The 24,007-nt window shown below is 39.8% G+C and overlaps 1 protein-coding gene across 2 annotated transcripts; it reads left to right on the top strand.

Moving 5' to 3' along the window:
* Positions 1-2,688: 2,688 nt before the first annotated feature.
* On the top strand, positions 2,689-10,070 carry LOC123331824 (endogenous retrovirus group K member 13-1 Env polyprotein-like). Of its 2 annotated transcripts, XM_044936918.2 has the most exons (3): positions 2,689-2,861; positions 5,120-5,245; positions 8,613-10,070. In XM_044936918.2, exon 3 carries the CDS (start codon positions 9,017-9,019, stop codon positions 9,953-9,955), a length of 939 nt encoding a protein of 312 aa, XP_044792853.2. In that variant the 5' UTR covers positions 2,689-2,861; positions 5,120-5,245; positions 8,613-9,016; the 3' UTR covers positions 9,956-10,070. The 2 variants fall into 2 exon arrangements, with proteins under 2 accessions (XP_044792853.2, XP_044792852.2); XM_044936917.2 differs by lacking the exon at positions 5,120-5,245.
* The last annotated feature ends 13,937 nt before the right edge of the window (positions 10,071-24,007 follow it).

The following is a 24,007-nucleotide window of genomic DNA, read 5'->3' as shown; positions in this document are numbered from 1 at the left end:
ACGAAGTTTTTTTATTTTTTTTTAAATTTTATTTTATTTTTAAACTTTACATAATTGTATTAGTTTTGCCAAATATCAAAATGAGTCTGCCATGCCACATGGCATGTGGAATCTTAGTTTCCTGATCAGAGGTTGAAACCATTATTTATTAATTTTTATTGTAGCTAGTTTCTTCCCTTGATGCAATCAATATATGAATTCTTACATTGTCCATTAAACATTTATGCTGATTAGGACATTGACAAATATAGTTTGAAATGAGTTCCTTTACAATATATGGGCTATTGGTAGTGTTTTAAATGGAAGAATAATGTGTAATTTTGAACAATGTATATTGAGCTTTAAAACTAAATGTAATATGGGACTTCCCTGGCAGTCCAGTGGTTAAAAACTGTGCCTCCACTGCATGGGGCATGGTTTCAATCTCAGGTCAGATTGATCCCACACACTGTCCTAATCAGCATAAATGTTTAATGGACAATGTAAGAATTCATATATTGATTGCATCAAGGGAAGAAACTAGCTATTTCACCTAACAATTATAGAAACATCCAGAATACATATTTTATTATCTAAAAAAATCTTTATGTGAAAAAATAAGTTCTGACAGGTTTATTTAGATACAGTATGACAGACCTCTTCCTAGTTCTTCAAACATATCTTTAATTTAATGCTTCAAACTCATTAAGGATTTCTACCAGCCCCCATAGCAGAAGGAAGAATTCCTTCCTTTGCATGTACATGACCTTCTGTTTATTCCTTTATAATGGCACTTATCATCTAATGTCTGGTATTATAAGCCATTTCTTGTCTATTTTCTCAAAGAAGGATCTGTCTACTTCTTATTCACCTTTTATATATACTGCTGATATGTTATACCTAGTAGGTCTACTCAATATATCTTTGAATTTTAACATTTTTCAATTCTTTCTAATTTACACACTCAAATAAATGATGTAAATATACTTTTTAAAAATTTTATTTATTATTTGATTGAAGGATAATTGTGATTTTGTTGTTTTCTGTCAAACCTCAACATGAATCAGCCATAGGTATACATCTTCTTAAGTAAACTGTTGTCAAGATTTTAAAATAACCTTTTCATTATCCTAAATGTGAGGATATTAGTTTGAAGGCCTGCACTTAAATCCCAAACAATTAGGGAAATGCAAATAAAAACCATAATGAGATGCTATTTCATTTTTACTAGCATGGCTACCATTAAAAAGTCAGATAATGAGAAGTGTTAGCAAAGATTTGGAGAATCAGAACCCTGATATAATGCAGGTGGGAAAGGAAAATGGTGCAGTCACTTTGGAAAACAGTCTTCACAGGCGTGATTCAATAATCCCACTACTAGCTATACACCTAAAAGAAACAAAAACAAATATCCATTCAAAAACTTGTACACGTTAGCTCAGTGGTAAAGAATCCACCTGCCAATGCAGGAGACATGCATTCAATCCCTGATCCAGGAAGATCCCATATGATACAAAGCAACTAAGCCCCTGCACCACAACTATTGAGCCTGCTCTAGAGCCCAGGAACTGCAACTACTGAGCCCTTACACCACAGCTACTAAAGGCTGTGCACCTAGAGCCAGTGCTCCACAAGAGAAGCCACTGCAATGTGAAGCCCACACACCACAGTGAAGCCCCAGCACAGCCAAAAATAAATATAAATAAAATAAATCTTGTACACAAATGTTTATGGTTCAGTTCAGCCACTCAGTCCTGATTGACTTTTTGTGATCCCATGAACTGCAGCACAGCAGGCCTCCCTGTCCATCACCAACTCCTGGAGTTCACCCAAACCCGTGTCCATTGAGTCGGTAATGCCATCCAACGATCTCATCCTCCGTCATCCCCTTCTCCTCCTGCCTTCAATCTTTCCCAGCATCAGGGTCTTTTCCAAAGAGTCAGTTCTTCTCATCAGGTGGCCAAAGTATTGGAGTTTCAGCTTCAACATGAGTCCTTCCAAGGAACACCCAGGACTGATCTCCTTTAAGATGGACTGGTTGGACCTCCTTGCAGTCCAAGGGACTCTCAAGAGTCTTCTCCAACACCACAGTTCAAAAGCATCAATTCTTTGGCGCTCAGCTTTCTTTATAGTCCAACTCTCACATCCATACATGACCACAGGAAAAACCATAGCCTTGACTAGACGGACCTTTGTTGGCAAAGTAATGTCTCTGCTTTTTAATATGCTGTCTAGGTTGGTCATAATTTTCCTTCCAAGGAGTAAGCGTCTTTTAATTTCATGGCTGCAATCACCATCTGCAGTGATTTTGGAGCCCCCCCAAAATGAAGTCAGCCACTTGCGGGGAGCTGCCCGTGAGAACGGGGTCCTTTGTCCGAAGCACACAGCTCTGGGAGCTGCCTCAGTCCTTGAGGGTTTGCTTGCAAACATAGCTCTCTGTCCTGCCACCCCAGAGATTAGGCGCTTATTTACTGCAGGCACCTGGAGTTCTGTGCAAACTTCTCACACAGAGAAATGTTATCTGGTGTAAGAAATAATAACAGGGTACCATTCCCATGCTCTCAAGATTTCTTGTGACTGTTTGTAAGATGTGTAGGTCAACCAAGAAAAAATGTTAACTGTCTTGTCTTTCTCACGCTCTTCTGTATAAATATGAGATGCTGAATAAAGTTGGTGTCAGACTGCGTCCCTTCATGGAGACGTGTCTGAACCTCTCGACCCCATCTTTGTTGTAGATTTCTCTTGCTTTAGTTTCCTTTCTCAGCCCCGCTGTGAACGTTCTCGGGACCTGATCGACTTTGCCGGCTGGCACCAGCAGGTGGCGCCCGAACAGGGACTCGGGAATCGGAGCGCGACGATGGCCGCTGCCCGCCAAGATTGAGGTAAGTGACAAGGAATTCCTAATTAATTAAATGAAGTAAAAGGGGCAGGGAGTGTTACTGTCGAGAGTAATAAATCATGGGACAAGGCAATAGCCGCCAGTTATTTGTACATATGTTGAAAACTATGTTAAAAGGTAGGGGAATTCATGTAAATAAGTTACAGCTAGAGAAGTTTTTACTTTTTATAGAGGAGGTTTGTCCCTGGTTTCCAGAGGAAGGAACAGTTAGTCTGGAAACTTGGGAAAAAGTAGGAAAACAATTGCAGACATATTATTCCTTACATGGTCCCAATCGTGTTCCTGTGGATGCTTTTTCTTTGTGGACTCTCATAAGAGACTGTCTGGATCATGAACATGAGGGACATAAAATTCAAACGGCTCTCAGGGATTCCACAGGACCCGAAGTTGCAGAGCCTTCCGCCTCCACCTGAGCCGCTTTATGTTGTGCCTGAGGGAACAGCTTGTAAGGCTGGAGGGAGTGATGATGTGTTAAGCTCTGATGAACAGGAAGAGTTAAATGAACAAGCAGCTCAGTACCATAGAGAGGATATGCCTTGGGAAATGATGGTTAACATGCAATCCCCCTCCGGAAAAGGGGAATTAAAGCATTCAGGGCTTTCTGAAGAACAGCTGGAGAATTTAATTCAGAAAATTGTTATAGCAGTAAAAAAGGAGGCACAGGGAGACTCCCACTCCAGCCAGCCTGTGCCTCCAGCATGTCCTCCCTCGGTTCTTGCTGGACTCGATCCACCTCCACCTTTTGTGGAACCGCGAGAGCTTATATCTATCCCTGCTTCTTTGCCTGGTGAAAACATATAAATTAAAAGTGAGATATTATTATCTCCTCTTCAACAAGCGATTAAGCGAGCTAATGAAGAAGGAGAACATATTCCCGGGTTTTCAGGAATCTATCCAGTGTTTGAAAATGCTCAACAGCAGAGGTATTATGAACCGCTGCCCTTTAAGCAACTAAAAGAGTTAAAAATGGCTTGTGCACAATACGGCCCGACTGCGCCGTTTACTTAGGCTATTATAGAGGCTTTAAAAAATCAAAATCTGCCACCTAATGATTGGAAACAGGTTGCTCGGGCTTGTTTATCTGGAGGAGATTATTTACTATGGAAATCTGAGTTTGCTGAGCAGTGTGGGATCACAGCTGATATCAATCGGTGACAGGGACTGAACACCACTTATGAAATGATGGTGGGAGAGGGAGACTATCGAGACACTAATAGTCAACTTAATTATTTGCCTGGAGCCTACCCTCAGATTAGTGCTGCGGCTTTATGAGCTTGGAAAAAGCTTCCAAATTCTGATAAAAAGACTGAAGATTTAGCTAAAATTCGCCAGAGGCCAGATGAACCGTATCAGGATTTTGTTGCCCGCCTGCTTGAGGCAATTGGTAAAGTGATAGGGGATGAGCAGGCGGGGATGGTGTTGGCTAAACAGCTTGCTTATGAGAATGCCAATTCACCTTGTCAAGCTGCCTTGAGACCTTACAGAAAAAAGGGAGGCTTATCTGATTTTGTACGGATTTGTGCCGATATCGGCCCTTCCTACGTTCAAGGCATAACTTTGGCCGTGGCATTACAAGGAAAGACAGTCAAAGAAGTACTGTATCAACAACAAAAGCGGGATAAAACTAGTGGTCGGCCTCGAGTCCCTGGCTCTGGCTGCTTCTCTTGTGGCCAAATGGGCCATCAGGCCGCCCACTGCCTGCAGAAGCAAGCCCGGAGACCTGCTCAAGCCCCTAACATTTGTCCTAGGTGTAAGAAAGGCAAACACTGGGCAAAGGATTGCCGTTCTAAAACTGACTTACAGGGAAAGCCACTTCCTCTGGTCTCGGGAAACTGGGTGAGGGGCGAGCCCCAGGCCCCAAAACAATGTTATGGGGCGATGCAAAATCTGACCACATTGGAGACGCTTCAGGGCCAAAACACAGAATTGTTGCCGAGTTGTTCAGAGCAACTGCAGGAAGTGCAGGATTGGACCTCAGTTCCTCCACCTACACAGTATTAACTCCAGAAATGGGCATGCAGGCTTTGCCATCTGGAATTTTTGGCCCTCTTCCGAAGAACACTATGGGCCTCCTATTGGGGAGAAGCAGTACTACAATGAAAGGTTTATTAGTAGTCCCTGGAGTCATAGACTCTGATTATATGCGTGAAATAAAAATTATGGCCCATTCGCCACAGGGCATAACAGTAATACAATCCGGTCAACGTGTTGCTCAATTAATTCTACTTCCTACAATTCCAGTTGGAAAAGCCATTAAGCAAGAACGAGGATCCCGAGGTTTCAGGTCTTCAGACGCTTATTGGATTCAGGCCATTGATAAGCAGCGCCCTGAACTTCTACTGTATATTCAAGAAAAGCCCTTTAAAGGTATTTTGGATACTGGTGCAGATGTTTCCGTCATATCTCAAAAACATTGGCCTGATGAATGGCCTAAGCAGGTTGTAATTTCTACTTTGCAAGGCATTGGGCAATCACACAACCCAGAACAGAGTTCAACCTTTTTAAAATGGAGGGACGAAGAAGGACATGAAGGACATTTTCAACCTTATGTTTTGCCAGGACTGCCGGTTAATCTATGGGGGAGAGATGTTATGATGAATATGGGGGTATATCTTTATAGTCCAGATAAAAAGATTAGTAATCAATTATTAGACCAAGGCCTTTTACCCCATCAGGGGTTGGGGATAAATTCACAAGGGCCTTTACAACCCCTGATCCCTGCAGTTAAAAAGGTATAGGATGTTTTTAGGAGGGGTCATTGATCGTCCTGCAATCCATGCTGATCCGATAAAATGGAAGTCTGATGCTCCAGTATGGGTTGATCAGTGGCCCCTATCAGCAGAAAAAATCATGGCCGCCAATCAGCTTGTGCAGGAACAGCTTGCTCTCGGCCATACTGCCCCCTCAAATTCACCTTGGAATTCACCTATTTTTGTCATTAAAAAGAAAACAGGTAAATGGAGGCTATTACAAGATTTAAGAAAGGTTAATGAAACAATGGAATTGATGGGCCCCCTTCAGCCGGGGTTGCCTACCCCCATGGCCATTCCAAAAAATACTTACAAAATTATTATTGACTTAAAAGATTGCTTTTATACTATTCCCCTTGCCACTAATGACTGTCAAAGATTTTCTTTTAGTGTCCCTTTTACAAATTATAAAGAACCTATGAAAAGATATCAGTGGCAAGTTTTACCTCAGGGAATGGCTAATAGTCCTACTCTCTGTCAGAAATTTATTGCTCAAGCTTTAAAAACCACTAGGTCCTTATACTCCCAAGTATATATTATTCATTATATGGATGATATTCTTTTGGCTTATCAAGATGAGGAGTTGCTATTAACAGCATTTGCTTATATGCAAACTGCATTACAGGATTATGGTTTGATTATCGCAGCAGAAAAGGTGCAACGCTTCCCCCCTCTATTCTTATTTGGGTTTTTTTCTGGAAAATGAATGGTTTTGAGTTCAGAAGATAGAGATGCATAAAGATAACCTGGCTACCTTGAAAGATTTCCAAAAACTGTTAGGAGATATTAATTGGATAAGACCTTACTTGAAGCTAACTACAGGGGAAATGAAGCCTCTTTTTGATATTCTGAAGGGTGATCCTGATCCAACTTCCCCCCGAACTCTGACTCTGGAGGGAAGGCAAGCCTTAGATAAAGTTGAACAGGCCCTGTCTAAACAACAAGCTACTTATTGTGACTATACTCAAGAATGGGGTTTATATATTATTCCTACTAAACATGCTCCTACAGCAGTCTTATTCCAAGGATTGCCTTTAAGATGGCTTCACTTGCCTGCCTCTCCCTCTCGGGTACTAACCCCCTATTATGATTTAGTTGCTGCCCTAATAGCTCTTGGGCAGTCAGAATCCACTGTATATCTAGGAAGAGACCCACATTTTATATGTGTTCCATTTTCTAAAATTCAGCAGGACTGGCTGTTTCAGTTTAGTGACAATTGGGTTATTGCTTTAGCTGGTTTTAGTGGACGGCTTGATAATCATTATCCCTCAGACAAAATTTTGCAATTTGCTCATTATCACCAATTTCTCTTCCCAAAAATCGTTGTTTCTCAGTCCCTTGCTGACGCCCTAACTGTATTTACTGATGGCTCTTCTAATGGAATAGCTAGTTTGATTATACAGGACAATACCACCGCCTGGCATACTAATTATAAGTCAGCTCAAGAAGTAGAACTATTTGCCATTTATCAGGCTTTATTACAAATCTCTGCTCCATTTAATTTATATTCTGACAGTCAATATATCATAAGAGCCTTAAACACTATTGAGACTGTTCCATTTATTGGTACCCTGAATTCTACTATCCAAACTCTTTTTCATGATATACAACATTTAATTTGTTCCAGAGTTAATAAATGCTATTTCGGTCATATTCGTGCTCACTCTGGGCTTCCTGGACCTTTAGCACGAGGCAATGCTTTGGCTGACGAAGCTATACGTATGATATTTCCTTCATTGGAACAAATGGCAAAAACTTCTCACAGCTTACACCATCAAAACAGCAATAGCTTGAGACTTCAATTTGGCATTACTCGAGAAGCTGCCAGACAGATTGTTAAGCAATGTCAAACATGTCCTCAATTTTTTAGTGTCCCCCATTATGGAGTTAATCCCCGAGGATTGTTGCCAAACGATATATGGCAAATGGATGTTACCCATATTCCTGAATTTGGTAAACAAAAAATTTGTTCATGTTACTATTGAAACCTTCTCCAGCTTTTTACATGCCTCTCTACAATCCGGAGAAGCTAGCAAACATTGTATAGCTCATTGCATTAAATGTTTTGCTGTTATGGGAACCCCTAAGACCATAAAAACAGACAATGGTCCAGGATACACTGGAAAAAATTTTCAACTATTTTGTACACCATTGTCTATCTCACATAAAACAGGTATCCCTTATAATCCTCAAGGTCAAGAAATTATTGAACGGGCACATCAAACTCTCAAACATCAATTGCAAAAACTAAAGAAGGGGGAATTGTATCCCAATACCCCCTCCAACTCTCTAAGCCATGCTTTATTTGTTCTAAATTTTTTACAATTGGATATAAGTGGTCGTTCAGTAGCACAGCGATATTGGAATTTTGATGTGCAAACAATAAGACCTAAAGTCTTTTGGAAAGACCCACTTGTGGGAAAATGGTATGGACCAGATCCTGTACTAATCTGGGGACAAGGGCATGTTTGTGTTTTCCCACAAGATGCCGAAGTACCGTGCTGGCTGCCGGAAAGGTTGGTACGCACGGCAGAGACAATCTCTAGTAAACCAGATGAGGAGATTGATGATTCAAGAGCATGATGAATTACAAGAGCATGATGAATTACCATCTCGGCAACAACTTCAGGCATTGATGCGAGAGGCACAGAATCATGTTGCTGTACAGGGCGATCCGATATCTCCTTTAAGCTTCCTGATAACCTTATTAATTATCTTAAATCAGATTAATACTGCACATTCTGAAGAATATTCAAATGCTTACTGGGCTTATTTTCCCGATCCTCCCCTTCTCCAACCGGTGGGCTGGGAGGGTCGGTCCATTCCCATATACACTAATGATACTGTGGCTTTGGGTGGTTTTTCAGATAAACATATTATTCCTAATCAAGTTAATTTCTCTTATGATGGAGTGTTTGATCGCTTACCTATCTGTCTGTCTAGATATTTTAATTCAACAGGATGTTTTTTTGTTGGGGAATCAGGATATGCTGATCATGACAATGGTTGGAGCCTATACATTCCTGGAGTAACGAAAGAATCTGGAATTCCTCAACGTCGTAATGGAACTGGTCCTTTAGATATCCCTTTCTGCGACTTTGGAACAAGGGGAAGAGTCACTGCTGCACCATGGAAACTGTGTCGAGATGGAACTGCTACGGTTTATAACATATTTGGGACAAATGAGTCATTGTGGGACTGGTCTCCAGACTCGGCCCAAAACCCTGGAGCTCAGGACAATAGGAACTTTGCATCCCGTATTTGGAACTTGGGTGGCTCTAAAGTGTTCCAAACAGAAATCTGGAAATTAGCTGCTGCCCTTGGATGTGAGGGTTCCTACCTTCAGGTGGGATCGAAAGTGAGACACGGTTATTTATGGAATCTCACCATGAGGTACCCTCTTGCATGTGTGCCTCACCCTTATGCTTTACTAGTAGGATCTGTAAACATACAACCTGGGTTACGAAATTATGATGTAACTTGTAACAATTGTACCTTGATTAACTGCATTAGGGGAATTACTAATCAAACTAGGGTTCTAGTCTTAAGACAGCCTGCTTTTGTTATGGTTCCTGTAAAGATTAATGGGTCTTGGTATGATGAAAGAGGACTTGAACTTTGGAGAAAAGTAGAGGCTGCTTTAATGCGTTATCATAGGGGAATAGGGTTAATAATTCTGGGATTTGTAGCTTTGGTAACCCTTATTGCTTCCTCGATTACTGCAGCCCTGACCCTGGTACAATCAGTGCAAACTGCAACTTTTGTTAATAATCTGGCACAAAATGTATCCATTACCCTGGGGACTCAAGAAAATATTGACAAAAAGCTAGAGGATCGATTAAATGCCCTTTATGATGATGTAAAAGTTTTAGGTGAAGAGATTCAAAGTATAAAGTTGAGATTACGGGTACAATGTCATGCAGATTTTCGATGGATCTGTGTTACCCCCCAAAAATATAATGGTAGTATAACTGCTTGGGATAATGTGAAAGCTCATTTAGAAGGTATTTGGCATAATGAAAATATTTCCTTAGATCTGCTGCATCTACATCAGGAAATAATGAACATTGAAAATGCACCTAGACCTGATTTGGATGTTGCAAAAAGAGCTGAGTCTTTTGTTAAAGAACTTTTTCGACATGTACCTACTGTCAATAGTATTTGGTACTTGGGAGTGGCCATAGGAGGACTATTCTTAATAATTTTAACTGTTTTATTTCTTGCACCTTGTTTAATTAAAAAACTGATTGATGATCTATGGATGATAAAGGCTTCCATCTATGGAAATGGTCTGTGGTTAAAGGAACATAAGCGTGTGCCTATATAAAAAGAAAGGGGGAGATGCGGGGAGCTGCCCGTGAAAACGGGGTCCTTTGTCCGAAGCACACAGCTCTGGGAGCTGCCTCAGTCCTTGAGGGTTTGCTTGCAAACATAGCTCTCTGTCCTGCCACCCCAGAGATTAGGCGCTTATTTACTGCAGGCACCTGGAGTTCTGTGCAAACTTCTCACGCACAGAGAAATGTTATCTGGTGTAAGAAATAATAACAGGGTACCATTCCCATGCTCTCAAGATTTCTTGTGACTGTTTGTAAGATGTGTAGGTCAACCAAGAAAAAATGTTAACTGTCTTGTCTTTCTCACGCTCTTCTGTATAAATATGAGATGCTGAATAAAGTTGGTGTCAGACTGCGTCCCTTTGTGGAGACGTGTCTGAACCTCTCGACCCCATCTTTGTTGTAGATTTCTCTTGCTTTAGTTTCCTTTCTCAGCCCCGCCGTGCACGTTCTCAGGACCTGATTGACTTTGCCGGCTGGCACCGGCAGCCACTATTTTCACTGTTTCCCAATCTATTTGCCATGAAGTGATGGGACCAGATGCCATGATCTTAATTTTCTGAATGTTGAGCTTTAAGCCAACTTTTTCACTCTCCACTTTCACTTTCATCAAAAGGCTCTTTAGTTCTAGCATTACTCATATTAGCCAAAAGGTAGAAACGATCCAAATGTCCATCAACTGATGAGTGAACAAACTGTGGTGTATTTGTACAATGGAATGTTATTCAGCCATAAAAAAGAATGCATGTTTTCAAGCAAGAGTAAACCTTGAAAACATGCATTATGAAAGAAGCCAGACACAAAAGACCACTTATTGTATGATTCTATTCATGTGAAATGTCCAGAACAGGAACATTTATAGAAATAGTAGGTTAGTGGCTGCCAGGAGCTGAGAAGTGGAGGAGGGTGTCAAAAGGGAAAAGAGGGTGATAGTTAAAGAATATGGACTTTTGAGGGAGTGATTCAGTCAGTTCAGTCATTCAGTTGTGTCTGACTCTTTGCGACCCCATGAATCGCAGAACAACAGGCCTCCCTGTCCATCACCAACTCCCAGAGTTCACCCAGACTCACGTCCATCGAGTCAGTGATGCCATCCAGCCATCTCATCCTCTGTCATCCCCTTCTCCTCCTAACCCCAATCCCTCCCAGCATCAGAGTCTTTTCCAATGAGTCAACTCTTCGCATGAGGTGGCCAAAGTACTGGAGTTTCAGCTTTAGCATCATTCCTTCCAAAGAAATCCCAGGGCTGATCTCCTTCAGAATGGACTGGTTGGATCTCCTTGCAGTCCAAGGGACTCTCAAGAGTCTTCTCCAACACCACAGTTCAAAAGAATCAACTCTTCAGCGCTCAGCTTTCTTCACAGTCCAACTCTCACATCCATACATGACCACAGGAAAAACCATAGCCTTGACTAGATGGACCTTTGTTGGCAAACTAATGTCTCTGCTTTTCAATATGCTATCTAGGTTGGTCATAACTTTTCTTCCAAGGAGTAAGTGTCTTTTAATTGGATTAAGATGTTCTAAAATTGTGTTGATGCACAACTCTGTAAGTAAACGAAAAACCCACTGAGTTGTATACTTTAAGTGATTGAATTATATGGTATAGTAACTGTTTCTCAATAAAGGTGTTAATACAAACTCCACTTTATCCTAAACCCTGAGAACACTAGTTTGAAAGCTTACTATTAGTCCCAGAGAACTGCTTTTTGTAACAAGGCAAATGAAACAGCATAGTAAACTAATACATGTTCTCAGTCACTTCAGTAGTGTCCAGCTCTTTGTGACCCCATGGACTGCAGCCCATCAGGCTCCTCTGTCTATGGGATTCTCCAGGAAAGAAAAATGGAGTATGTTGCCATGCCGTCCTCCAGGGGATCTTCCCAATCCAGGGATAGAACTAACGTCTCCTGCATTTCCTTCATTGCAGGTGGATTCTTTACCACTGAGCCACTGGGGAAGCCCAAAGTGGTGGCATTTAAACAAACAACCCTAGTCACTTCAATGGTTTACTATTCAGCTTTACTTGTTCACTTGGTTTTCTCCAAATTTTATTTTCCTACCATTTTTCTTTCTCTTTACTATATGGGTATCTTGTCATCTCAGAAATCAATGTCATTAAATTTTTAATTGGCTGATACCAGTAAATGACACTTTCTTAATAAAAGAGGGAAACAGAAAGACTCCTGTTTATATCTGTGTGCTGTGTGCTGCACCACTCCAGAGGATGTCATTTATATAGACCAAAATGTCAATGGTTCCTCCTAGAACTGGGCAATGTGGTAGTCTTGATAAAATATTCTTTGGTTTCATTGCCATTCTCCAATCATCTAGGGTCGAGTTTGGCTTACTGCTTCTCCTCACATCCACTCCACAACATATTGACTGGTATGTCATTGTTACTAATAAGTCTCCTAAATTCATTCTCATTCCATTCTCACTGTCACTGCCCTCATTTCATTATTCATTTTCCTTTTGTCAATTGTTGCAATAGTTTCCTGAGTAATCTACCTCCTATTTTCCACTATATCCTTCATACCATAAGCAGAATTTTCTTCTAAGGATATAATTATACCTTTCCCTGTACGAAAAGCTCACAGTGCTTCCAGTTTGCTGTAAAGTCCACAATTCTTACCCTGTCATTCAAAGTCTATCATGACCTCAGTATGCTGCTGCTGGAAAATCCCATGGATGGAGGAGCCTGGTAGGGTGCAGTCTATGAGGTCACTAAGAGTTGGACCTCAGTATAACCTACTTTTAAAACCTCATTTTTAACCAATTCTTCCCCGTGTTCCATACTACAACCAAATAGGTCTATTCTCTTCCTCAAACCTCATGGATTTTGCTGCCACCGTATCTCAGATCATGTTCCCTCTTCTTGCTAATGTCTTTTTAATTCATTTCCATCTATTTAAATTATATTCATTCCTTAAGGCCTACCTTACTGTTACCATCTCCTGTGTGTCTTCTCCCATCCTTCTTGGTAGAATGAATAGATCTTTATTAGGCAGGCTTATATTATTTTGTTGTTCTTGTTGTTCAGTTGCTAAGTTGTGTCTGGCTCTTTGCAACCCCATAAACTGCATGACACCAATTTCCCATGTCCTTCACTATCTCCCAAAGTTTGCTCAAACTCATGTCCATTGAGTTGGTTATTCATCCAACCTTCTTATCCTCTGTCATCCCCTTCTCCTCTTGCCCTCAATCTTTTCCAGAATCAGGGTCTTTTTCAATGCATTGGCTCTTTGCATCAGGTGGCCAAAGTGCTAGAGTTTCAGTTTCAGCATCAGTCCTTCCAATGAAACATGTATATCTGTGGCTGAGTTCCTTTGCTGTTCACCTGAAACTATTACAACCTTGTTAATTGGCTATACTCTAATACAAAAGTAGGAACACATGTATACCTGTGGTGGATTCATGTTGATATATGGCAAAACCAATACAATATTGTAAAGTTAAAAAATAAAATAAAATTTAAAAATAAATAAATAAATAATAAAACAACAACCAAAAAAAAGTAAACAAAAAAATATATTTTTGTAGAAGCTGTTGGATGGTTTCTTTAGATAAAAAGACTCACAACACAAAATACAAGAAGTAAGTGAATGTGTGAAATTGAGGATAAATAATAAGAAAGGATAATTTTGATAGCATTTATAAACTAAAGTATTTCTTTTTGCAAAGAAATTATAGCAAATCCAAAGTTAGGATCATTTTATATTCATGTTTGCACATATTTTCACAACTGTATTATGTATTATTGTGGTCACAACATTTCCCACATTAGTCATACTTCAACTGCCTTGACAACATTTCTTATTCTAAGACTAGGTCCTAATGGAGCCAGGCAGTTTGTAAAGAAAAAAATGAAGACAAGTTTACAATTTTAGTTTCAAAGATTAATGACTTTTTTGGCAATATTAAACTAATATTTATTAGATTATATGAAAAAATGTGTCAACATTGCATTTTGGCAAGTCAAATCCTGCTACTTCTATGAAATTTTCACTGTTCTGTCATTTTATTAAAATAAATGTGTACCTCTTAGATAATAAAGATATAACTATTTCATTTCACTAACAAATACTTTTTTTCACATAAGTTTATGTAATATAAACATTTTAGAGTTCTATTAGGAGAAATAACACGTGACATATAGTACTTTTAATCTCTCCCAACTTCATCACTATTTAACACCTATGGCAAAGGTCAAACCAACTTTTTAGTAGGTCTAAATGCCCAGAAACAGACGGACATAAATATATGGAGCAGAGCATCCATGTTTGTGCAGGAAATGTGCCTTGAGGGCAGGATTTCTAGCTGAGAAAATCTGACAGATTGTAAATCCTAACCTCATGTCACTCTTAGATAAGGGCATCTTTGCCAATGATCCAAGCTCTGATATAATTACAAACCATTCATTTCCAGGCATTTAAAAAAGACATCTCCGAGCCAACTTAGAACATATGAAATGTCTCAAAATAGAACGAAGATAAAAGCTTTATTTATATTTCCATTAATTGTTCTCAAAACATATAAACAAAAGATTTTCCAACTGAATATTCATTAATATTACTCATTAATTTTATTTAAGAATTGTTCCATGTATTGTGATGAGTATTGCAGTGGACTCAAAGATGATTAGAAAAATACATAAGCTGTGTTCTCTAGGTACTTTTAATCTGATTGGTAGGATAGGAAAAGTCAGAACTAACTATAACTTAAGACTGAAATTAATTGCCCTCAAAAATAGTCTAAAGCAGAATTGGGTTTGCACTAGACATATTTTTCATCCAATAACATTTGGGGTACTACCTCATACCAATCTATGGTTCTGATGATTCTGTTCATTATTGTGTCACCTTGCCCCCACCTCAGTCCTTTTCCCCCAGGGTGACCATGTGACACTAGCTGGTCAACCTGACTAGCCTGTCCTGTGCCATAGGCCTATATATGGGGGCATGATAAAGTCGGGTGTCTGAAATATTTTCCCTTCCTCTCTTCAGATCTATTATCTACCTTTTTCTATCCTACTCTAAACCCCAGAAGGCTGACCTTTATAAAATATATTAATGGACTTCTTTGTCCTCTGTTTTCTTGTTGGGTTTAGCCAATGAAGAGCTTTAATAAATTAATACAAGGGAGGAAAATGAGGCCATCCAAGGTATTTGTTCCTGTATTTTTTTCCTTTGCAAGGTTGCTGTGCAATTGGCTACATCCCTCTACTGAAGTCACAGCACATGCCAGGTGACCTTCGTACAGTTCCTCTCTCTGGGCTCAGTTAACTCTGCCCATCCCTTATCTCTTCTGGTCCAGAGAGGATAACAGCTTTTCTAAGCTGTAATTGCTGCAGAATTCTTTGCAGATTTCCCCAAACTCTGGCAACAAATTGTACAGGTTGTGTGTGTCCTCAATTCCTGCTGGGACCCTGGTAAATAGGAACAGTCAGAGTCTTCTTTTATATATGGAGGTAGAGAAGAGAGAGAGAGAGAGAAACAGCTTATGACATTGTTTGAGCCTCAGGATCCAGTCATGGTTAAATCATCTCTATCCCTTGGATATCCCACTTATGCGAACAAATAAATTCACTTTTTGCTTGAACTAGTCTGAATTAGGATTCTGTCACTTGCAACTAAAATAGTCCTGAATAATACAGGGCTTAAAAATAAAAAGCTGTATCACCCAGTTTGGGAGATCAATAAAGCTTGCATAAAATGGATGGCACCTGAGAGGGATTCTGAAGGAAATGTGACTTCCACAGCAAAGATAGGAAAAGCAAATTATTTTCAGTGAGAGAAAACTATTTGAATGAAGATATGGAGGCATAAAAATGTTCATGGGGTAGTGAAGTTGACCAGTTTTGCTGGACCATATAGTACAGATAGTAGAGAAGTAGTGATAGATAAATCTGGGAAGGTTAAATTAGGGCTTGACTTGACTAAAATATTTGGGATGAAGTGGGGGCATAGATTTCTTAGATGTAGCAGTGGCAGTTCTTTCCATGAGACAGCATGATTGAAATGTCATCTTCAGGTGGATTCAGTTCAGTTCAGTTGCTCAGTTATGTCCTACTCTTTGCGACCTCATGAACTGCAGCACGCCAGGTCTCCCTGTCCATCACCAACTCCCGGAGTTTACTCAAACTCATGTCCATTAAGTGGCAGGGCTTTATTTCTTTTACTAGCTACCTATTGCTGAATAACAGAGAAGGCAATGGCTCCCCACTCCAGTACTCTTGCCTGGAAAATACCATGGACAGAGGAGCCTGGAAGGCTGCAGTCCATGGGGTCGCTGAGGGTCGGACACGACTGAGCGACTTCACTTTCAACTCTCACTTTCAGGCATTGGAGAAGGAAATGGCAACCCACTCCAGTGTTCTTGCCTGGAGAATCCCAGGGACAGGGGAGCCTGATGGGCTGCCCTCTATGGGGTCGCACAGAGTCGGACACGACTGAAGTGACTTAGCAGCAGCAGCAGCATTGCTGAATAAGAAATCACTTTAAAAATTAGTATCTTAAAACAATAAATATTTATTACTTTACAGTTTCTGTGCATCAAGAATTCAGGAGCAGCTTCACTGAACAGTTGTTTTGAGGTCTTTCATGAGCTTGCAGTCAAGATGGCAGCTGAGGCTGCAGGGCATCTGAAGCTTAATTGGGAATGGAAGATCCACTTCCAAGAAGGGTCATTTACTCACATGGCTTCTGGGAGGAGGTCTTGGTTCCTTGCTGCCTGTGGACAGAGTTACTGCCACATTGAGCTCTCCTTAGAGTTGTTTGAGTGTTTTCATGAATTGACAGCTGGATTTTCCCAGAGAGTGATCCTAGACAGAGTAAGGTGGAAACTGCAATGTCTTAAATGGCCTCTCCTCTGAAGTCCACAAAATTCTATTTGTACAAAGGTCAGCCATGACTGAGCATACACACACACACACACACACACACACACACACAGCCAATTTCAGTGGGAAAGAACTTCACAAGTCCATGACTGCCAGGATATGGGACCCATTGGGGCCATTTTGGAGACTGGCTACAACAGTTTCAATCTTTCTATTTTGATTTGTTGTTGTTCAGTCACTCAGTTGTGTCTGACTCTTCACAATCCCATGTACTGCAGCATGCCAGGCTTCCCTGTCCTTTACTATCTCCCAGAGTTTGCTCAAACTCATGTCCATTGAGTCAATGATGCCTTCCAACCATCTCATCCTCTGTCACCCCCTTTTACTCCTGCCTTCAATCTTTCCCAGCATCAAGGTCTTTTCCAGTGAGTCAGCTCTTCACATCAGGTGGCCAAAGTATGGAAGCTTCAGCTTCTAGTGTTAGTCCTTCCAATGAATATTCAGGGTGATTTCCTTTAGGATTGACTGGTTTGATCTCCTTGCTGTCCAAGAGACTCTCAAGAGTCTTATCCAGCACCACAGTTCAAAAGCATCAATTCTTCAGTGCTTAGCCTTCTTTATGGTCCAACTTTCACATCCATACATGACTACTGGAAAAATCATAGCATTGACTAGAGGGACCTTCATCAGGAAAGTGATGTCTCTGCTTTTCAATATGCTGTCTAGGTTGGTCATAATTTTCCTTCCAAGGAGCAAGTGTCTTTTAATTTCATGGCTGCAGTCCCCATATATAGTGATTTTGGAGCCCAAGAAAATAAAGTCTGTCACTGTTTCCATTGTTTCCCCATCTATTTGCCATGAAGTGATGGGGCCAGACATTACTTTGCCAACAAAGGTTCATCTAGTCAAGGCTATGGTTTTTCCTGTGGTCATATATGGATGTGAGAGTTGGACTGTGAAGAAGGCTGAGCGCCGAAGAACTGATGCTTTTGAACTGTGGTGTTGGAGAAGACTCTTGAGAGTTCCTTGGACTGCAAGGAGATCCAACCAGTCCATTCTGAAGGAGATCAGCCTTGGGATTTCTTTGGAAGGAATGATGCTAAAGCTGAAACTCCAGTACTTTGGCCACCTCATGCGAAGAGTTGACTCATTGGAAAAGACTCTGATGCTGGGAGGGGTTGGGGGCAGGAGGAGAAGGGGACGACAGAGGATGAGATGGCTGGATGGCATCACCGACTTGATAGACATGAGTCTGAGTGAACTCCGGGAGTTGGTGATGGACAGGGAGGCCTGGCGTGCTGCGATTCATGGGGTCTCAAAGAGTCGGACACGACTGAGCGACTGATCTGATCTGATCTGATCTGATGGGGCCAGATGCCATGGTCTTAGTTTTATGAATGTTGAATTTTAAGCCAGCTTTTCACCCCCCTTTTTCACTTTCATCAAGAGGCTCTTCAGTTCTCTTCACTTTCTGCCATATGGGTGGTGTCATCTGCATATCTGAGGTTATTGATATTTCTCCCAGCAACCTTGATTCCAGCTTGTGCTTCATCCAGCCCAGTGTTTCTCATGATGTACTACTCTGCATGTAAGTTATATAAGCAGGGTGGTAATATACTCCCTTGACTTACTCCTTTTCCAATTTGGAACCAGTCCATTGTTCCATGTCCGGTTCTAACTGTTGCTCCTTGACCTGCAAACAGATTTTTCTGGAGGCAGGTAAGGTGGTCTGGTATTCCCATCTCTTTTTGAATTTTCCACAGTTTGTTGAGATCCAAAGAGTCAAAGGTTTTAGCATAGTCAATGAAACAGAAGTAGATGTTTTTCTGGAATTCTCTTGCATTTTCTATGATCCAGCGGATGCTGGCAATTTGATCTGTGGTCCCTCTGCCTTTTCTAAATCCAGCTTGTACATCTTGAAGTTCTCAGTTCATGTACTGTTGAAGCCTAGCTTGAAGGATTTTGAGCATTACCTTGCTAGCATGTGAAATGAGTGCAACTGTGTGGTCTGTTGAACATTCTTTGGCATTGCCTTTCTTTGAGATTGGAATGAAAACTGATCTTTTCCAGTCCTGTGGCCACTGCTAAGTTTTCCAAATTTGCTGACATATGAGTGCAACATTTTGACAGCATCATCTTTTAAGATTTGAAATACCTCAGCTGGAATTCCATCAACTCCACTAGTTTTGTTCATAATAATGCTTCCTAAGGCCATTTCACCTCACACTTTAGAATGTCTGGCTCTAGGTGAGTGAACACACCACTGTGGTTATCCAGGTCATTAAGATGTTTTTTGTACAGTTTTTTTTGTGTATTCTTGCCACTTCTTCTTACTGTCTTCTGCTTCTGTTAGGTCCATACTATTTCTGTCCTTTATTGTGCCCGTCTTTGCATGAAATGTTCCCTTGGTATCTAATTTTCTTGAAGCAATCTCTAGTCTTTCCCATTCTATTGTTTTCCTCTATTTCTTCACATTGGATGAAAACCTGTAATTTGTATACTGCTGTATGGAAATTAGGACTGCAACTGAGGATTCACCATTAACACAGCTGATTTCACATGTTTTGATAGTTCTATAACATTTCTCACAGAGTCCTTGATATCATGCATATATTAGGACCACTGTGTGGAGCATTTTGAATGCTAGGCTGAAATGGCATCAGTTGTTTTATATTTAATCACTTCATGATGATATGTTAATAAGTTATTAATATATCACCTAGATTTTCAAACTTAATATTAAAAATTATAGCAACCAGCATTGCAGTAGTAGTTTCCTAACAGTGAAGAAATGGGCAAAAAAGATTGAGATACAGTTCTCCAGAGATATTCAAAATATAATAGCTTCTTCAAGCCACCTGGAATAATTTGACTACAAACTGGGCTGAAGGCAAAGATAAACAGGTTATCTCTTAAGATCTGTTTTCATCCTATGACTTCTTGATCACTACTTAAATTTGAATTGTAATAATATTTGAATGGGCTTCCCATTTGCTCCCTGGGTAAAGAATCCGCCTGCAGTTCATGAGAGGCAGGTTTGATCCCTGGATCAGGAAGAGCCCTTGGAGTAGAGCATGGTAACCCACTCCAGTATTCTTGTCTGGAGAATCCCATGGACAGGAGGAGACTGGTGGGGTATAGTCCATAGATTTACAAAGAGTCAGACATGAATGAAGTCACTAAGCATGCATGCAATATTTGAATGTTCATAATAAAATACTCTTTCAGCTGTAATTTTTGGGTGGAGAAATAGTTTGCAGAGAGCCATCTGTAATTGTCTTTTATTTTGCAGGGTCCACTACATATGTGTTTAAAAATCTTTTTATTGAAACTGTTTTGGTAGCAATACTCATACAGGCTACCTGAGGAAAATAAGGTGTTATTGTTCCAGACACTTGAGTCTGCTGGAACTGAAGGATAAAAAAACAAAAACAAACAAACAAAAAAAAAAAAAAACAAAAAAACACAGTCATCTTGGAACAGACACCACAAGCCTTTCTGCACAAGGGCAGGAACTTGCTCTTGCCCTCACGGCAACTGTACTTCTCTTTGCAGGTCTCTTCTACTCTCCTTCCTCTTTATCAGTCAACTTTCTTTGGTATTTATCTTGATTATGGCCATAAACAAGATGGATGCTTTACACAATGAGTGCTCCAGCCCACTTCACATCAAGACAAATCTCAATACTTCTTTCAACTTCTCTTATACTATAACTTCTATATGTGTCATTTGTTTAGAACTTCCTGAATAGGGAATCTGGTTGGCCTGGGTTATTTTTTTAAAACAGACCTCAAGTCTAGGCATAAATCTTGGCAAGCCATGGATTCTCTTGGGTCAGCTTTATTCTTTTCCCTCCAGTCAACTGTGGTTAGAGGCTTGAAGTCAAGTGGTATTTAAGACAGGATTGTTGTCTTTTGGCAGGGATGTAGGAGGGGTATTTTTCAGGAGAAGGTACAGTGGCAATGGTAGACATAGATACTATAGAAATACAGAGATAATTCTTGCTTTTTGGTAGGCATTTCATATATTTCTCTCTAAACTCCTAATCTATTCTGATGGATAATATACAATATGGTTCAAATGACCTCATCATATTCAAACTTGTCACAAAATCAGTCTAAACATGAAATGATTCTATTTTTAATGTTTTGAGTCACACATAGACTTAAAAAAAAACATTATCCTTGAAGATCAGAGAAAATAAAAAGCTCTGAATCTTAGGTTTTTCAACAATATCCTGTAAAGACCAATTTAAAATGCTTTTGTGTTGAGATAAAACATGAATGTATTATAGTAAAATCAGACTGTACTAATAAAACACAAATAATAGGAAAGACTACCAGTACAAAGTATAGAATATTTTAAATTTTTGCTATGAACATTTATGTTGTAAATTCTCATGTAAGGTTTTTGTCAGCAAATCTGGAGGGGATAGCTCACCCTTTAAGATTAATTATCTCTTTAATATGAATTTTTTTTCTTATCAAAATGAAAAATCAAATACAATTAAATGGGAAGCCATCCTATATTGCAGAGTTCCATGTGCTTGCCTGAATTTTTTACTTTGTGTAACCATATACAGAATTTGCTACATTCAAACTTTGCGGATAATAAAACTGCTGCTGCTGCTAAGTCGCTTCAGTCGTGTCCAACTCTATGCGACCCCATAGACGGCAGCCCACCAGGATCCCCCATCCCTGGATTCTCCAGGCAAGAACACTGGAGTGGGTTGCCATTGCCTTCTCCAATGCATGAAAGTGAGAAGTGAAAGTGAAGTCGCTCAGTGGTGTCTGACTCTTAGCAATCCCATGGACTGCAGCCTACCAGGCTCCTCCATCCATGGGATTTTCCAGGCAAGAGTACTGGAGTGGGGTGCCATTGCCTTCTCCGAATAAAACAGAAGAACGCAAATTATTTTATTGAATGATGAAATGCAAATGAACAGTGCTGATACTTAATCTTTTCAGTGTGTATGCTTGAGTATGTTTAGACAATTCTAATTAACTGGATGTTAGTTTGATAAAATACAGGGAAACTTAGCAATCAGGCCACTTAATATTCAGTTTAATTATGTTGGTAACACTTCTATTTACTTGTAATGCCACGGATTCTTTGGTAAAATGAATGCCCATTTTGTGGTCTGTTATGCAGAAATGTTTAATCCAGTGTTTGATTTACTCTATTAAATCTTCCTTGTTGAATGTGCTTATTCATCCATGCAGAATTGGGTATGCTGCTTTCTGTTACTATGACATTACAATTAAACAGCTAAAAGAAGAACAGTAAGACTTTCTGTAAAGGTTCATGAAATTCCCACAAAACCATTGATAGTTTATTACTTTGTTCTGTTTTGTAAGGACTATGAAAAAATGCAAATGCATTCTGATAATTTCTGTATCAAAGAAACTGAGAAATAGTTACTACAAATAGTCACTTTGTTAATAATACTAACACTTAAAACATATTTCTGATATAGCAGAAATGATTCCTATGATTACATTGATTATTTTTTAAAGGTGGAAATGAACATGAACTCAAAGTACCCAAATATACAGGAGAAAAATGGATGTAATAATATTTGTACTATTTTCAAATGGAAAAGTCTAAGTTGACTTTGTCTGGGTATACTGCTAGACTCAGAGAGTTTATATGCAGAAAAGTACTACTTTGTGTAATAGCAGGCTGTTCTCCAGTAAACTGGACTTTCTCCACTTTTAGCTTTTTTTTTTTTTTTTGTCCTAAGTACTTGTGTTTGTGAACTTCTATTACCACACAACAACAGGCTTAGACTGAAAACTTTTAATTCAAAGCAAGCCCTAATACTAGATCTTCATTTTTAAAAATTCTCCTTTCTAAGTATGGAACTTGTTGCAAGATACTAATAATATACGTCTGAACTGTTACTCCTTGTTTTTTCTTTTTTTTTTTTTTTTTTTTTTTGAGGGATGTTAAGAGACAGAAAGACCAGACAGAATGATCTCTGTTCGTTTCCAAGGCAAACCATTCAATATCAGAGTAATCCAGTCTATGTGCCAACCAGTAACGCTGAAGAGGCTGAAGTTGAACTGTACTATGAAGACCTACAAGACGTTTTAGAACTAACACCCAAAAAAGATGTCCTTTTCATTATAGGGGACTGGAATGCAAAAGTAGGAAACCAAGAAACACCTGGAGTAACAGGAAAATTTGGCCTTGGAATATGGAATGAAGCAGGGCAAAGACTAATAGAGTTTTGCCAAGAAAATGCACTGGTCATAGCAAACACCCTCTTCCAACAACACAAGAGAAGACTCTACACATGGACATCACCAGATGGTCAACACCAAAATCAGATTGATTGTATTCTTTGCAGCCAAAGATGGAGAAGCTCTATACAGTCAACAAAAACAAGACGAGCAGATGACTGTGGCTCAGATCATGAGCTCCTTATTGCCAAATTCAGACTGAAATTGAAAAAAGTAGGGGAAACCACTAGACCATTCAGGTATGACCTAAATCAAATCCCTTATGATTATACAGTGGAAGTGAGAAATAGATTTAAGGGACTAGATCTGATAGATAGAGTGCCTGATGAACTATGGACGTAGGTTCATGTCATTGTACAGGAAACAGGGATCAAGAACATCCCCATGGAAAAGAAATGCAAAAAAGCACAATGGCTGTCTGGGGAGGCCTTACAAATAGCTGTGAAGAGAAGCTAAAAGCAAAGGAGAAAAGGAAAGATATAAGCATCTGAATGCAGAGTTCCAAAGAATAGCAAAGAGAGATAAAAAAGCCTTCCTCAGCGATCAATGCAAAGCAATAGAGGAAAACAACAGAATGGGAAAGACTAGAGATCTCTTCAAGAAAATTAGAGATACCAGGGGAACATTTCATGCAAAGATGGGCTAGATAAAGGACAGAAATGGTATAGACCTAACAGAAGCAGAAGATATTAAGAAGCGTTGGCAAGAATATACAGAAGAACTGTATAAAAAAGATCTTCACAACCCAGATAATCATGATGGTGTGATCACTCACCTAGAGCCAGACATCCTGGAATGTGAAGTCAAGTGGGCCTTAGAAAGCATCACTACGAACAAAGCTAGTGGAGGTGATGGATTTCCAGTTGAGCTATTTCAAATCCTGAAAGATGATGCTGTGAAAGTGCTGCACTCAATATGCCAGAAAATATGGAAAACTCAGCAGTGGCCACAGGACTGGA

Source organism: Bubalus bubalis, chromosome X (assembly GCF_019923935.1).
Source record: "Bubalus bubalis isolate 160015118507 breed Murrah chromosome X, NDDB_SH_1, whole genome shotgun sequence".
NCBI classification, from domain to species: Eukaryota; Metazoa; Chordata; class Mammalia; order Artiodactyla; family Bovidae; genus Bubalus; species Bubalus bubalis.
The sequence above is the reverse complement of the archived record's forward strand: the minus strand, read 5'-3'. Positions and strand labels throughout refer to the sequence as shown.

Excerpts from the sequence above, each read along its gene's own strand:
- LOC123331824 (XM_044936917.2), top strand. The coding sequence starts at position 9,017 with ATGAGGTACCCTCTTGCATGTGTGCCTCACCCTTATGCTTTACTAGTA.